At 41.7% G+C, this 16,041-nt stretch overlaps 1 protein-coding gene across 1 annotated transcript in view; it reads right to left on the bottom strand.

Moving 5' to 3' along the window:
- The window catches only part of galnt9 (polypeptide N-acetylgalactosaminyltransferase 9), an 85,214-nt gene extending 73,985 nt beyond the window's left edge, over positions 1-11,229 (bottom strand). The window contains exon 1 of the mRNA XM_030060258.1: positions 10,132-11,229. Within this exon, the coding sequence (XP_029916118.1) occupies positions 10,132-10,372 (241 nt within the window). The 5' untranslated portion in view covers positions 10,373-11,229. The remainder of the gene's footprint in view (positions 1-10,131) is intronic.
- Positions 11,230-16,041: the final 4,812 nt, after the last annotated feature.

Genomic DNA, 16,041 nt, shown 5'->3' on the forward strand with positions numbered 1-16,041 from the left:
AATGCCTGGGAGGGCAATTTGTGATAGTTATATTTCTTCGCCTGGCACTGATTCATCTTTTCATGTTTTTCTGCATTTTGTTTCTTCTAGAGCTAAAATTACCTTGGAGGGAAGCGGAGAGTCATACAATGGAACAATTTAATAATGCAAACAGCATAGCAGGAGCCCTTTATCTTTTATGGCTTGTCTGTGATGGAAAATTTTTAATATGCATAGATATGCCCCATCAATGAAAAACCTCAAATGCTTCGTTTTAGTAGGCATCATTTTTTCCAAAAAACTGATTGCTTAGAAACTCAGAGTATCTTTTAATAATAAGTGAAATATTGGCATAGAAAAGTAAACAGATTTCTTTGTGGGTTGCTCGTGCTGTAAGGGTTAGGGCCTCCATTCCCATGATACTGTGAGGCACTTGATGTAAAAGCATCCACCAAATGGATTGCTATGTTTTGGTTAACCAAAGGAAAAAAAAAAAAAAAAAAAAGATATCAGTGGCTTAAGGTTGAATGTGAAAGCCAAAGCTGCTCACTGTACTGCCGGGACTGTCAGGCACATTTCTGTCATATGATGTTAATGTTGACCAAGTGAGCTTATTGGACCACAGGGCTGCACTTATCTGCCATCAACAGAAATCCTCAATGGCAAAGCCAAGGGAATAGTGCAAGCAAGCTCATTTGCTTCACAGATGTCTTCAACACATGATCTACCATGTGCAATGACTTTAACCCTTATAAGGTATTCGGGTCTGTGGGACCCGTTTTCAGTTTTTAGCTTAAGAAAAATGATAATAATAATTATTTTTTCAAACTAATATTTATTGGCCTTGGGTCATTTTCTGTGAGGAACATGAATCAGAAAAAAAATTCAATTACCCCCCCTGCATACCCCCTCTCCACATTTATATTACATACAGGGTCTTCGGGTCCACTGGACCCGGATCTAGTGAAAGTGTGTAAATCATAGATCCTGTGCACCCTCATGTTCCCTTCCTCCTCTGTGTGTGTGTGTGTGTGTGTGTGTGTGTGTGTGTGTGTGTGTGTGTGTGTGTGTGTGCGTGTGTGTGCGTGTGTGTGTGCGTGCGTGCGTGCGTGCGTGTGCGTGTGTATTGTGTGAGAGAGAGAGAGAGAGAGTGCGGGAACAGGTGCACACTGTGGGTGTACCTGTTCCCGCACAAGGTTGCAACATTGTTAGAAAATTGGAGTACCCAACACTAACTGCACCCACATTCCCACACATTTCACCCTCTGTCTTGCGGGAACCAATCTCAGGGACGTGACGCTATAGATAGCTCTGTCAGTGTGGTGCCATACCACAACTGATCAAGATGGCAAAGCGATTTTCTGTTCAGACTGCCTTACAACTGATATTGGAAGAGAGAGAAGGTGATGATGATGATGCAGAGGAAGAGGTTTCAGAATGTGAGGATCACAATTCTGAAAATTCTGAGTCTGACACTGAGTTTGAAGAGGAGGATGAGTATCAGCCAACTCAGAAGCGTAAAAGAGCCTCTGGACCAGCCCTTCAGCAAACCAGGACGATGTGAGCAGCCAGGACCAGCCCACAAGCAACCAGGCCCAGGACCAGCCGACGAGCAACCAGGCCCAGGACCAGCCGACGAGCAACCAGGCCCAGGACCAGCCCACGAGCAACCAGGCCCAGGACCAGCCCACGAGCAGCCAGGCCCAGGACCAGCCCATGAGCAACCAAGCCCAGGACCAGCCGACGAGCAACCAGGCCCAGGACCAGCCCATGAGCAACCAGGCCCAGGACCAGCCCACGAGCAACCAGGCCCAGGACTAGCCCATGAGCACCCAGGCCCAGGACTGGCCCATGAGCACCCAGGCCCAGGCCCAGCCCATGAGAGATCAGGATCAGCCCGTCAACTGCCTCCCAAACTCAAGCGTACCTCAGGACCAGCAGGCCAGCAGCCAGCCCCAGGGCCAGCTGGTGAGCAGTTTGCAAATGACAACATATGGATGTCAAGAAATGGCAAAATTGAATGGTCTTCATTTTCAAGAAATGAACCGCCCCGCATTGCTGCCAATGTGACGAGTGTTAGCAAAGATCTTTATCTTTTCATTATTCTAGATTGTCGCCAGTAACAAAAAGAAGCGCTGTGAGGTGTGTGGACCCAAGATGGACAGAAAAATACAATATACATGCACCCAGTGCAAGAAGTACATTTGCAATGCACACACAGTGAAACTCTGCACCTATTGTATGGCATAGTCTGGTATGAAATGGCCGTGTTCAATTGGGCTAATGTGTTGTTCAGACAGATTTTATGTGTAAATGTTAGGTTACATTTCTAATGAAATTCAAATAAAAGACTAGTTATGAAAAAAACTGCCTTCATTTGTACATTTGCTGATTATTTTCTAGTCATGCCTGTTTTATGATAGATTTTCTTATTTTGTTGCATTTTGATAAAAAACGAGTGTTATTTCTATTCATAAATGTGATTTTACAAAGGTAAAGGGAACAAATTTAACATATGTATTGTTTATATTACTTGCAATTGGGATGAAGTAAACATCTGCTGAGTATTTTAACAAAAACAGTTATGATTATGTTGAATTAAAAGCCCCAAAATGCGACGGGTCCACCAGACCCAGCAGGACTCCCTGTGTAACAAAAAAACGAATACCATATAAGGGTTAATGTATGGTTGGAAAATGGACTATAATTAAGAAACAGCACCAAATATTCATTAGTCATTTATACTACCCGCAGAGTTCAACTAAAAATCTTTAAAATGTTCATGTTGTCCTTTGTACGATATTATTAATCCACAATTGCATATGTGAGATTCATGCTGCAAACAGCACCTCAGTACCTTCATTATCCCAATATGAGGCAATAACAGCCCAACATCTGCCTCTCCCACTGTAAACACTCAGGTTTCATTCCCTATCTGCAGCAGAGACCATTCTATGGGGATGATGCGGAATACAAAAGGCAAGCTTCTTGACGGTGTATCACTGCAGCATCAAGTATCAATCTAAATCACGTTGTGTCCACGTATACATCTGTCTCTCTACACTTGTCCCTCAGAATCCATTTGTCCAAATCCCTGTGACATGATGCATTAAACCTGTAACAGCAATAAATTATAGAGCAACCTTCAGGGACTGTCTGATCTGGCCTTTGTAAGATAGAGTCTCAAACTCAGAGATGCCCCCCATTTTTACTGAATGATTTAAGAGCACGAGTGGATTTATGCATGTCCAAAGTGATGCGGTGATGCTCTAAATATTGATGGCGGTGGTAGAGTACGGCTCAGTGCTCTCTTTAAAAGAGGGGGGAAAAACCTTGTTCTAGAGAGGTTTAAAGGCTTTAAAGGCCAAAACAAATATATGAAATATTGAAAGAGAGGAGAGAGAAGAGATGCATAACGTCTAGATCACTCCAGACAGCAGAGCGCACGTCAAGAAGATAACAACTCTGATTTAGAAACTGGTTGCATGCACCAGACCCCATGATTATCTCTAAACAATGGAAGGTTGTACTTGTGCAAAATTTAAGCCATGTAAGAGCTTGCATGGCAATGCATGTAAGCCACTCAAATAGAGAGCACAAATGGCTGAGGCAGTACATGCAAAATACTGACAATCATTTTTATCCCTCACAGCCCCTCTATTACCTAGCATTATTATTTCATTGGTGTGGTTTTCCATATGAAAACCAATAATTTTGTTTGGGATTTGAAAGCAAAGTTATGTTGCTACATTATGTTTAAATAAAAGCAATTAAAGATCCCATCCATAATTTCAGTATAGGTAGTACAAACAAAACCTGTTTGTACTACAAGTCACAAAACAAACACAAGGTGTGTTTTGCAAATAATAATAATAACAAAAAAAAAACAAAACATACCTATCAAACAAATACAGAACAAATTTCTAATACACAATGCCTCACAGACAAACATGGCATGTTTTAAAAATGCAAAAAATATCACAACTTTTGGCACAATCTTGCCGCTATTTCCTCATAAATGTGCTTCTCACAAATTTCCAAATGGTTTCTGTTTTTCCATGATGTTTTGTATTTGCAAAACATTGTGTTTGTCTGTGAATCATAGGGCATTTGTGAAACAAGCTTTGCTCATTTCTTAGGTTTTGGCAGTAAATTACCTCCACATCACTGCCATTATCTACGTCTGCATAATACGTTATTGGTCTGAACATGTAATTTTATATCAGTAGCTCAGTTATCGTCTGAAGTTCTGGCACAATGACAGGCAGTAAGCATGGAATTATGGAAAATTAAATTTGTAATACTTGTTGACGCTGATCAGAAAAGACCTGCATTATCCTGAAAGCTGTTGTAAAGTAAGAATGTTTTAAAACACTTATATTCCATCTGCAAGTCAGACTCCCAAACAAAATTTGAAAATACAACCAAAGAGTAAACTGTCAAATAAATTGGACAGAGCATCACTTGATAATGACCAGGAAATTGTTCTGCCCTACGTTCATATGGGATCTCAGCATCTAATATTAGTAACCTCATCACTGCATGACTGTAGGCCTACATTGTAAATAAAAGCAATGTGAGCTCCATCTGAAATTGCCATTATTGGCACTTGATTATGGGCTGGGGCTGGGTGCTGATTGTCAGGTGAGCCGGTGAATACATTTTCGTGATTCCACAAGGCTGAGGAAAATTGATTCTCATCTGTTTCTGAAGCTGTTTTGTCACCCAGCGCCTCATCTGCATATCATTATTTGAATATATTTCATTTCATCAGGCTCCATCCATCCCTCACTCTGGTGTGCTATGGCGTTCCTGCAAATCTCCGTCGTTGTACGCCACGCGACATCACACGCGCGCACGCTGTGATATGTATCACTGAGACAAAGACAGAGCATCAAGTATGTGTTGGTGGGGAAAAGTGAGAGAGAGTGACATTTCTCATTCCTCATCAAGTCTTCCACCCTGCGGGCTTAGCATACAAACAACATTGGTTTCTTTGCCATAATTGGGCATTATAGATAAGAAGCATATCTGGTGCTGCAGCTGGGCCTCTGAGGCTGCCATCCCATCAGCACCTACACACCGGGAGGAGGCCAGGAGTGACATGCATGGCTGATGACAAGAGCTTCAGTGTGACCGTGAGCTGCGGGACAACACTGGTGCTGAAACAATGACACACGCAGGGCCGGTCAGCGAAACAAGCTGGAGAGTGGCACATTCATGTGCTGGTAGTTAATTTTATTTTTAGGGAATTTCTGCTGTGAGTGACAGGATATCTAGTTGAGAGAGGGGATGCCATGCAACAAAACCCATGATCTGAGCCTCATCCCTCAGCTCGACCACTTAGACTAATGTCTTTATTGGCCAATCTAAAACTGTTTTTGTCTGTTTTTTGCATATTTAATTTAGGACTTTTTTTTTTCTAAAATGATTTCTATATTTCTGCATTGAATTTCCACTGAAATATAGTAAATAGCTGCTAACCCTTGCATTGCACATGTTTTGTTCCATGATGGTCTAAATGTTAATTCAGAGACCCATTCATTCTTACAAACAAAACAAACAAAAAACAAAAACAAAAAAAAAAACAAAAAACTGGATGAAACATTGAATTCTTACTCATATTTTGACAATAAAAAAATTATTGAATATCAACACAAAATATCATAGCTTCAATACAAAAACAGAGGTATGACCTTCAAAAACCATACTAATTGAACAATATGCAATGTATCTACCTATATCTAATATCAGCTAATCTCAAATATGTATACTCTTCCTTTTTGCTAATTCTTGGGACCTCCACAGGTAAAGTTGAAGTCTCGGTTGAAGTAGGTGTTTGTTGCCTCTAATGCACTGCTTAAGCTAAAAAAGAAAAAACAAAAACCTGCTTCATAAGCTTGTTAACAACAAGCTTAAACCCCTCTCAGCTGATTATCCAAAGATGGCGGCACACACAGCGAAGAGTAGCGCTGATAACCCTCTTGTCGGTCATTTCTGTGCAGAATGGGCGGCTGATAAGGCCTGACTGTTGTTTTCTTGTTGGGATTCAGGTGACTGTCCATCAGAGAGCCATAAAAGAAGAATTCTTAGGCTTGTTTATGTCCTTCAAATCTAATTGGACCTTGCTGCAACTCCCATGGCATGCCATTGGTAGGCAATAAACAACAGAGGGAATAGGCAATTACTTCATATCGCTGCCGGACATGGTAATAGTTATTGGCACACTGGGTCCTCCTCCTGCCATAGTCATTCCCAATGGCCATAGAATGCAATTTGTGGTCTGTGCACGATTTAGAGAAAGGGGCAGGGACCAAGGATATGAGTATATGATTAAGTGTGTCATTAAACAGCTAAAGACAAATCATGAAGGGATTGTGACAGCTAGTGAACGTTTCCAGCCTGTGTACACTCCGGGGCACATGCTGCTGCTGTCACAGAAAAATCCCACAACTGCAACTAATTTGTTTTTCTTTTTCATACCTGGATTGTATGGAAAGGGATTCATGCCAGCAGAGATTGCGTTTGAATTCTATAAAGTTCAATTTGCCATGCTTATATTGAGCAACTCATTTATTTATTTATTTATTTTAAATGGATTTCTTGAATGAAAGAATACAAAATTTGAATTTGTTAAGCACAATCTGAAACGGAATGGAATGGCTTGAAACTTGAAGGGATTTTTGTTTAATGTAACTATACTTTAAAGTTTAGTTTTAGTTTTCACACTTCAAGCTGGGTTCTCTTTGGCACAGCAGACTTATTTTTCCCCTGGGCGATGACTGGAAGCAATCACGGCTGATGAATGTGGCTCTGGCCCGCTAGTCACTTAGCCAATCACAAACCATGTGGCACTGTGCCTTGGTCATCTCCTCAGCCAGTAACTGACTGTTATTCTTGCCACATTAGTAAAATAGTTGCAAGTTGTGTTCTACTAGTGCTGCATTCACTACACAGGGGGCTGAGAATGTGCTAACCCCAGTATTCACTTAGCCAACCGCAAGCAAAAAGAGTTGTAAAAGATGTATTTGTTTGGTTTGTGAACCATACCGACTTGGCAAATTAAGCAAAAATGGACTGCTGGCTGTAAATATGTGGCCTTGTGAAATGAATAAAGGTCTTGTTTCCCTCACAGTGGTGATTATGTATGTGAACTTACTTGTGGTAGTGTATCGCTGCTAAATATCGAAATATGATGATGCTTCATAAAACTAGAGGCCTGCAAGGCTGCAATACACTGCTTTTAAAGCACATTAGCTGTCTGCAAGGTCTGATGACCTGGAAGAAGAGACTGTCTTCCAGTCAATATTCAGGGAATAAAAGTCCCTTGTGAATCTGCACTAAGAAGAAAAGATGAAACTGAATTGGAAACCTCATATATATATCTCAAAATCTATATATCTATATATCTCAATATCTATATCTCTCTATATATATCTATATATCTATATATCTTTATCTATCTATCTATCTATCTATATATATATATATGTATATATATACATATCTATCTATCTATCTATATATCTATCTATCTATATCGATATAGATATATACATAAAATTCATTCAAACCACTGAAATCTCTATTCAAGTTTTAACTCACTAAGTTTTGAACTCAACCAGCATGTGTGTGACAAATTCAAATTTATGCACTTCATGTGTCTGCAGGCACTAATCTCTTCCCACCGAATTTAAAGTTCATATGTTTTGAATGAGGCCTGATGTTTGGGCTCTTGAAAGCGGTTAAAACTTTGCTGACATGTGGCTTTTTCCTGACCACAGTGACTCTGGGTTGATTGGCTCAGTTGCACAGCCCCTCACACAGGGAACTGTAAAGCTGTCTGAGTGAGAGAAAGCTTTCTATTTTTTTAAGAAGCAATGCCTGCTGGCTGGATGCCAGATGCAAGGCATAACTCAAAGTGACAGAATGACCCTCTTTCATATACAAATGGAAGCCAAAGCTCAGGCATAATAACAAGATCATACAGAGGCAATACAAAGTTACACTGTTTTGGGGCCATCCAGCTGTGAACCGCCCTTGACTGCTTTTTAGAAAACAGATAAACTGGGTGTCAAGCCACTTTTAGCAAGTCGTTCTAACATTACAATCTGTTGTCAGACTGAAACCACTTACCTGCAAAAAGTACTTTCCAAAAATGAAAAAAACAGTCTCTGTTTCTCTACTTGCTGTGGGTCCTGAAATTTTGAAGTACAGCTTTAACAGTTTTCTAAAATCTGTGACAGACAACATTGTGTCTTTATCGACATTGCATCGCTCCACCTCTGTGGTTCTTTGAAAACAGTGACAGGGAACTGGAAATGTCTTGATTTCAGTGGCAGGAGAATTTTGTTTCTAAAACAGTGTGAGCAGGAAAGTGAGTTTTGAAAGGCAGAAATCTCAGCACCTGGTGGGGTAATGGTTGAGTCATTAGTATTGATCTACAACTCTCTCAGCCCTTACAGATATACTGTGGTAATTTTGTGTTACGGGGCAGTCAAAACCTTCCTTATTTCTTGTTTTAATGTTTTTCCACAGAACCAGCACAACAGAATAAATCCCCATGAAAACACAACTGATTCCATCTTGAGGTATGCAAACAAGGCTGTCACAGAGGTGTGAGAAACATTTACATGCTTGTGATCCCATTTGCCCCTTGACATCCTCTGAGCCAGCATTGAACACTCCATAAACAAACACCTAAATTGTAGTTCCATGTTTTTTTCCCCCATGACAACAGTGATCTTTTTGCAGTGCAGAAACAAAAGAAAAATCAGGAAAGATCATTTGCGAGGCAAGTAGTTGTTAGTAGCACCCACAGAGTATTATCTTCTGTTCCATCAGGGTTTTTTTTTTGGACCTAAATGCACTCAAGAACTCACAGAGGGACAAGTGTTAGTTAAAGCCTTTTCAGTTGTGAGAAATATCCCTCTTGGTATAAAGCCAAGGAAAATACGTGGAAATACACATCAGCAGTTGTTCAAACAAGTATTTAAAGCCCCGGTGTGTAACTGCACTGTGGCATTTCCTGTAGAAACACACAAACACAACTTTATGTTTTGACTTACTGCACTGAAGAGATACGTTTCATTCTCAAAATGAACGAAGATTTTCATAAAATGCATCGTAATACGCAACATCATGGCATGAGCTTAAAATTAATTTTGAAGCTGCCAGAGATTTCTAAACACATTCCAAACACTGATGTAAATAGATGTAGTATATTTTGGAATGATGGTAAGGGTGAAACTTGAAAAAAGCTTATTTCCGATATGCAAATCATACTCTTCGAGAATCAGTGTGAGCACAGCCAAATAAGTTACAGGTGGCATCTTTCTGGATACATAGAGTCCCCACAGGAAAATCAGGCCCTGAGTCAGATAGAGTCATATGTAACCTGATTTACAGGATGCTGCTCTGCCTAGGAGACCAAATCTGCCCCAATGGGTTTCGCAGACTAATGGCTGTGTAATGAAATCTAAGTCCGTCATTCTGTTATAGAGCCATTACAATGGAATCTCCTTCCAAATTCAGACGGGTTGTTAAATCTGATATGTTTCACCAGTGCCATCTCCAATGAAACATTAAGAGCTGGAGAGAAACAGGCTTCCTCTCTGTGGGATTTTATACACAGCTATGCACAAGTTATGCTATGTGAGGTTTCCAATAAGAAAACTATGGGATATGGATGCTAGAGTCTGTTAAGGTTTGACAGAAACTGTTTATCTCACCACAGCTACATGCAGCACATTACACTTGGCTGCAACACTCTGCCCCTTAGGCTTGTTCACAAGCGGAGTTTCGGCCAGAAGTAGTGCTTGAGCAGATCTTAACTCACCAACACTTCTGACATGCACTTAAGTGTGACCTCACTTCATAGCTTTTCCACAGACATGGCAGAGGTTTGTGGATGTCTGCTGACAATAATATGAGTTATAACTGAAGTCTATCAGTTGTGTAAAGGGAGAAAACTAATAACAGGGATGGACTGACAGATGCAGTGGAGCATAAACTCATCTAAACTCTTTTTATTTGCAGAGCAGATCATGGCCACCTTTTTATACTGCCATAAACTAAAGTCATAAACCACTGACTTGAAATGATCAAGAAAAAAAAAAATGATTTACTAGTGTTAAAATCTATCAGCCCTACCGTTCAACTGATTGTAGACCACATCCTCCAGCCTCTCCAGCCTCTGGAGAATAGACTGCCTGTCCACCAAGTTGGTAACTTTGCCATTTCTGGCTCGCAGTCTCTGTTCAGAAATCCGCCCTATCTGGATGAGCTCCTCGGAGCGGTCCTGAATCCTGCAGTAGACCGAGAACAGGATAATCCCGACAAAAACCAGAATGTTGACGGTCAGCAAAGTTTTGATTTTGCGTGCCACAGCCATGAAAGAGAATATTATTTAGCTGACGCAGCCAAGCCAAATAGTTGTCCATGTGGGGTGGCCTGTCTTGCCACCGTACTGTGTGTGGAGGAGGGTGTCAGTCTGTCAGGGAGCGTGGGGGGTCAGCTCGTGGAGACCTGAGGCGCCGACTTATCCGTTCAGCACCACGGACAGCTCAGGAGGCTGCGCTCACCTCGGACCGGGGCATCGGCATCACAAGGAAGTTCAAGGTGGGAGAGGATGCTGACGGCCACGGCGCTCTGCTCCCCCCAGCAGGCAACGCTTAAACGTTTACGGGCTTCACTATCCGAGCAAACACTGTGGACGCTCTCCCGTCATTTGCACCGCACATTACAGCAGAGAAAAGACGCCAGGGGAGGCTTTCACCCTCTCGCACAGCCTACGGCACTTGCAAAACATCTCTCCTCCGCAACGTGAGAAGTGGCCAATTCCTTAGTCCCAATATGTCTCGTACATCCTACAGAAGATGCACTGCACTGACCGCTTTTGGCGAAGCATCCTCCTTCTATCACTGCTTTGCTGTGGCATCTCCCCTCTCGAAGGCGATGTGGTCACACGATCCGTCCCGTTCTGCAAATATAAACCCGAGTTGCTTGCGTCCAGAAAATATGTGCATGCTTCAAAAACAAGGCGGCGTTTTCTCTCTCCCTCCCTCTCTCTCTCTGGCTCTCTCTCCCCCTCTCCCCCTCCTCTCTCTTTCGTCAGTCCATGGTAGTTCACCGTGTCGGCGGCGCAAGGCTACAGGACGAGTTGCGAGCTGATTTTGCCCTCGAATGCTGTCAAACGATCCCGATGCTGCGTGTCTGTGCTCGGAGAGAGATGCAGCCGGGCTCTGGCATGCTGTCTCTCCTCCCAGCCTCTCCGCTCTCTGTCAGGGAGGAAGAGCTGCTGCGTCCTGACGTTTGGAAGCACAGTCATGAATATTCAGGAGCTGTCTCAGGATCGCAGGATAAAATAAACAGCACGGCCATGAAAGCAGCAAATACTTCCACTTCGTAGCTACATCACCGCTTCCCCACATCACTGAGCAAATTTGTAAGAATGCTCAATGTTCAAACAACACGGACTGCGTTTGTCATCGGATCTGCAACGGATAACAGTTTCCATATAATCTCTTATTGCACTACCAATAGCAACTTACCAGCCATTAAAGCTGTAGTGGTTAACATCCACGTTGCATAGGATTTTCATTTGCATGTTATGCAACTGGCCCTGCGGGACTGCATGGCGAACTTCAAGAGTGGCTTATAATCAACATTTCATGAGTCAAATGCTCGGCCAGAGTTTGACCTCCATCATATCAAGAAAACTTAATACTGTATCCGTTAAATGACGTTTTTTTGTTTTTCTTTTTAAAGAAAAAAACTCTGAACTCATTAACAGGCAGTGAAGCAGCACTGAGTTGTTTATTATAAGCTCCATATTTGTATAGTGCTGTCAGGCGGGCAGGTTACTGTTCCTCCCTCCTAACTTTACTCTGGTACCTCCTACAATTTAGCCTACATCCTATTTGGCCCTTTTGCACTATAGTAAATAGTTGTGGCCCAAAAGCAAAGTTAATCTATTGATATTGCAAGATCCTTTTAACCATTGTTCTACTAGCTTGGCCTTTCCTGTGTATGCCTTCTTGGGTCCACCATGAGGCCTTTCAACTAAATTATTGAATCCCAGACCACACATCAAAAGAAGGCAGAGATGGATTACAGATTAAGTTTACCTGGCAATATGCATGGGATGGTGACTTGACGCCTACCAGATGCTCTGCCAGAATGTTTGCATTAAGGCCAATTTATGGTTCTGCATCAAAATGCCATGCTGCAGCGAGGCCATAAAAAACTGATTTATGGTTCTGCATATGGTTCTTGCTCTGGCTAACTGTCTCCAATGATGAAAGCATTTGTAGTTCTGTGTTGGCGGGCCAGCGTGTAGACTACAGAAACGCTCTGGCAGTGTCAAGTTTTTTTTTTTTTTTTTTTTTTTTTTTTTTTTATTAATCCCATGCTAACAAAGCACAGATGAAAATGGAAGCAATCATGTTTCATCACTTCTCTGACAAAGCATGTCCATTGTTGGAGATACTCAGTGGGATCCAAAGTTTTGTTGCATTAAATTTTGTGACATCTGACAATCGTTATAACTGCCAGATGTTTTTTCCAAAACTGGTCCTTTGAGCAGCTTTCTATTTCTTCCCTTGTCTGTGTTTGATTTCCACTTACTGTCAGAACTACATGGAGCTGGTCAAAAGGAGACAAGCAGTGGAGGTCTGCAAATATGTCAATCCTTCAAATTAACATCTAAAAATTGCTTTTCCGAATTCATGGCAAGAAATGTCCCGAAACATCACTTTGGCTGATACAGAAGATGTCCGACAGTAGACTCTCTGTGTCAGAGAATGTAAACAGGGCTCTGGTTTCGGCTATGCTCTGCTGGCTTGACACTACGCACTCACCAGCAGAGAGCTTTCACTGCTCAAAATACTTTAGACAACAGAGAACCATAAATTAGCTTTTACAAGGAAGCGCCCCTGTGCTTGATTTCATGAGGACATTGTTCTCTGCAGCACAACTTGGAATAAATGTCTCCATGTGCTCATAAGTATCAGCTTTTCATTCTTGGATTTGATAATCAGCCCAGGTGTCTGGTAGGTTGTTTTTTCCCCCTGGAAATAGTGCCTAGTGCAGAGGAAATGATGCATTTTACATTTCCAGGTTGTGTGAGATAAAGAGAAGACCTAGGTAGTATTGCAGACAGGACTAGTGAAGTGAGAGGTTGAACCTGGGATTACTTCTGTCTTCAGTGATAACACCAAGCAGACTAAACTGCTTCTGTTTTGGCTGTGAGTCAATGAGAACTTCTCACACTGAGGCCATTTTTTTTTCACCACACATTTCACCATACTTCACATGTATAGAATGGTAAAATCAGTTTTAATATTCTTCATTAATTATTCAGGAATAAATAATATTGCCATTTCAGAGAGTTGTGCAAATGTGCTAGATGATTCCCCTACATACGTTTTTGCTTTGAAGGACAAGGGTGTCTACAGGTTGGGACACCACGTACAATAACTTCCATTCTCCAGTTATCTTGATTAGCAGAAACAGAAGCACACCACCCACAGAAGCTCACATTTCATCCACAGTATATCCAAATAAAAAAAGACATCATATTTGTGGCCACAAGGAGATTACCAAGCAGGTGTAAGAGCTGACAGAGTAACTTTCAAGAGTAAACACTGTAAGGCGAAGCAGGTGGGTTTAAGTAGAATTCTTTACGTGGTTGATGGGCAAAAATACAGATGGCAACAGGCAGGGAGGCTAAAAACAGTCCAAATCAGTGGGCAAACAGATATTCAGCCACAGGCAAACAATCCAATAGGCAGCCAGGAAAAGGTATTGCTAACATAAAGTCAGGCATATAACAGATAACAGGCGGGCTATAAAAACTCAGAAAATCTGACACATTTCTACAGAGAAATGTAGACTATATATACACTAAGAGACTAATGAGGGAATGGAGAACTGCTGGTTGAGCGGGAGGGAGATGAGGAGCTGATTGGCTGATGACAGACAGGTGTGCAGGTGCGGGAGGTGGGAACCAAGGCGGGAAGCACCAAGAGACAGAAACACAAAGAAAACACCCAGACACAGAGAAGGCATGACAGCAGATCTCGCAAATTACCATTTTGAGGAGAGTGGGTTGTGCGCTCCTCTTTCATTTCATCTTCAGTTTGTTTTTTGTTTTTTTTCTGGTGCTATTGTTTTATTAGCCTGTCATTTCACATACTGCAAGGCACTGGGTAAACTGTCTCTGGAAAGTGCTATGTAAAATAAAGTGTATTATTATTCTTATTATATTACAAACTCTTCTTTGTGTTTGAGGAAGACAAATAAAGGAGCTGCGCGGAGATGTGATTCTAGGCCGATCGGGACAAGTAATTTCACTGTTCAAAAAAGGCATACTCTACCAAATCAAACATTTTCCATGTCTAGACTGCAGCAATCATTCTAACCATCCACAGCCAGCTCAAATTACCTCTTCTTCACAGCTCAATATGTACAGTAGTACCCCACCAGCATGCTCTTCACCAATTCCAAATGAATTATAGTTCAAGTAAATCATACCCAAAGAGATCCAGACTCGCTGTGTGCCTTTTTCTTAATTAGGCAAACCCAGACATGGCACGGGCAGCCCAAATCACTTTGATCCCACTTCGCACCCACCAGCGCAGCACAGATATCACTCTTTCACAGAGCTCACTTGGTTTGTTTGATGCTTTAGTATAATCAGATATGGGCTGTAACTGTAAAACCTTTATGAGCTGTGCGGTAACTGGTCAGAGCACGTTATGAATACCTGACAGCCTGTTAATGTTTGCATATCTCTTTGAATACCATAATGGCATATATACCTGAAGATGTAGTGGAATCAAAGACAAGTTAAATATTCATAAAAGCAAACACCAGCCAGAGGTTGCAGAGAAACTATCCATTTATCTATCTATCTCTCTATCCATCTGCACATATATATATATAGGTTGATATTTTGGTGTTGAACATGCTCTTCAGCGAGTATGCACTTTCACTTCTATCACAGGGGCACTAAGTCAACATTACTCATGAAAGCACTGCAATACTCAACTGTCCATGTATTCCATCAATTGCATACAAGTGAAAGTGAATATGCCAAGTGGCTATTCACATGAAGTGCCATATGTACAACAGATCGTATAGCAGGCTACACAGTGACTGTGTTGCTGTGCATTGTGTCTTTGCAATTTCCTCTATATTTCTGCACCAATGCCTTCAACACAAATTCCTGTATGTATATTATTCTGGGCAAATGAGGGTTTTCTAATAAATAAAGTCTATCTGAATGCGATTAAATCTTTTTTGAACAGGGGAAAAAAAGGTTGCTAAGGCAATTTGCACCGATTCTTTTTTATTGATCATGCTATTTTAGCTGTGCTGGTGATTCACTGCATCTTCAAGCATCCCTCTGTCCTTAATCATGACTACCCATGTGCTTTCACTCCAGTCGCCGTTCACGTGCATGTCGTCCTTTTTGTTCCCTCGCTCTGTATGACAAGTAGATTTTAAATAATTGGCTTTGTATACAGAGTTTAATTAGGTTTTCTGCTGCACATGAATCCCATTAGAAAAGATGCTGATTTGGTTCGAGGTCTGCAGAAACAGATAGACTGTGGGGAAATCACTGTTACAGCCGCTGCAGCCACCAGGTCTTGGCTGCTTATACAACAAATACGGTATTACTGCCCCCTTCACTCCTCTCTTTTAAAGGGTACTCTCTAAAGAGCTATGTTCTGTTTTCTGTATTCAGCACCCTACGTACTTCTGTGACGGCAGATGCTGGCACTCAAGTGTTTTAACCATATTAACCTGGGTCACTGCCAGCTGCACCTTAGTCATCCAGCTTGCAGCCTTTCCACATAAGCCACTTAAACATTCAGTGGGAGGATGCAGGCTGGATAGGCCTTTGTGTGTCTGGTATTGGTGCAAGACAGCAAGGAAAATGATGTCGGTGGGCATGTATTGATCACATACTACCGCATCGATATTGAGGCCTTCAGCAAACGTACAAGTGGCAACATCCACTACATTACCCTCTAAACATTGGGGAACCTAGACACT

Source organism: Myripristis murdjan, chromosome 9, assembly GCF_902150065.1.
Source record: "Myripristis murdjan chromosome 9, fMyrMur1.1, whole genome shotgun sequence".
NCBI classification, from domain to species: domain Eukaryota; kingdom Metazoa; phylum Chordata; class Actinopteri; order Holocentriformes; family Holocentridae; genus Myripristis; species Myripristis murdjan.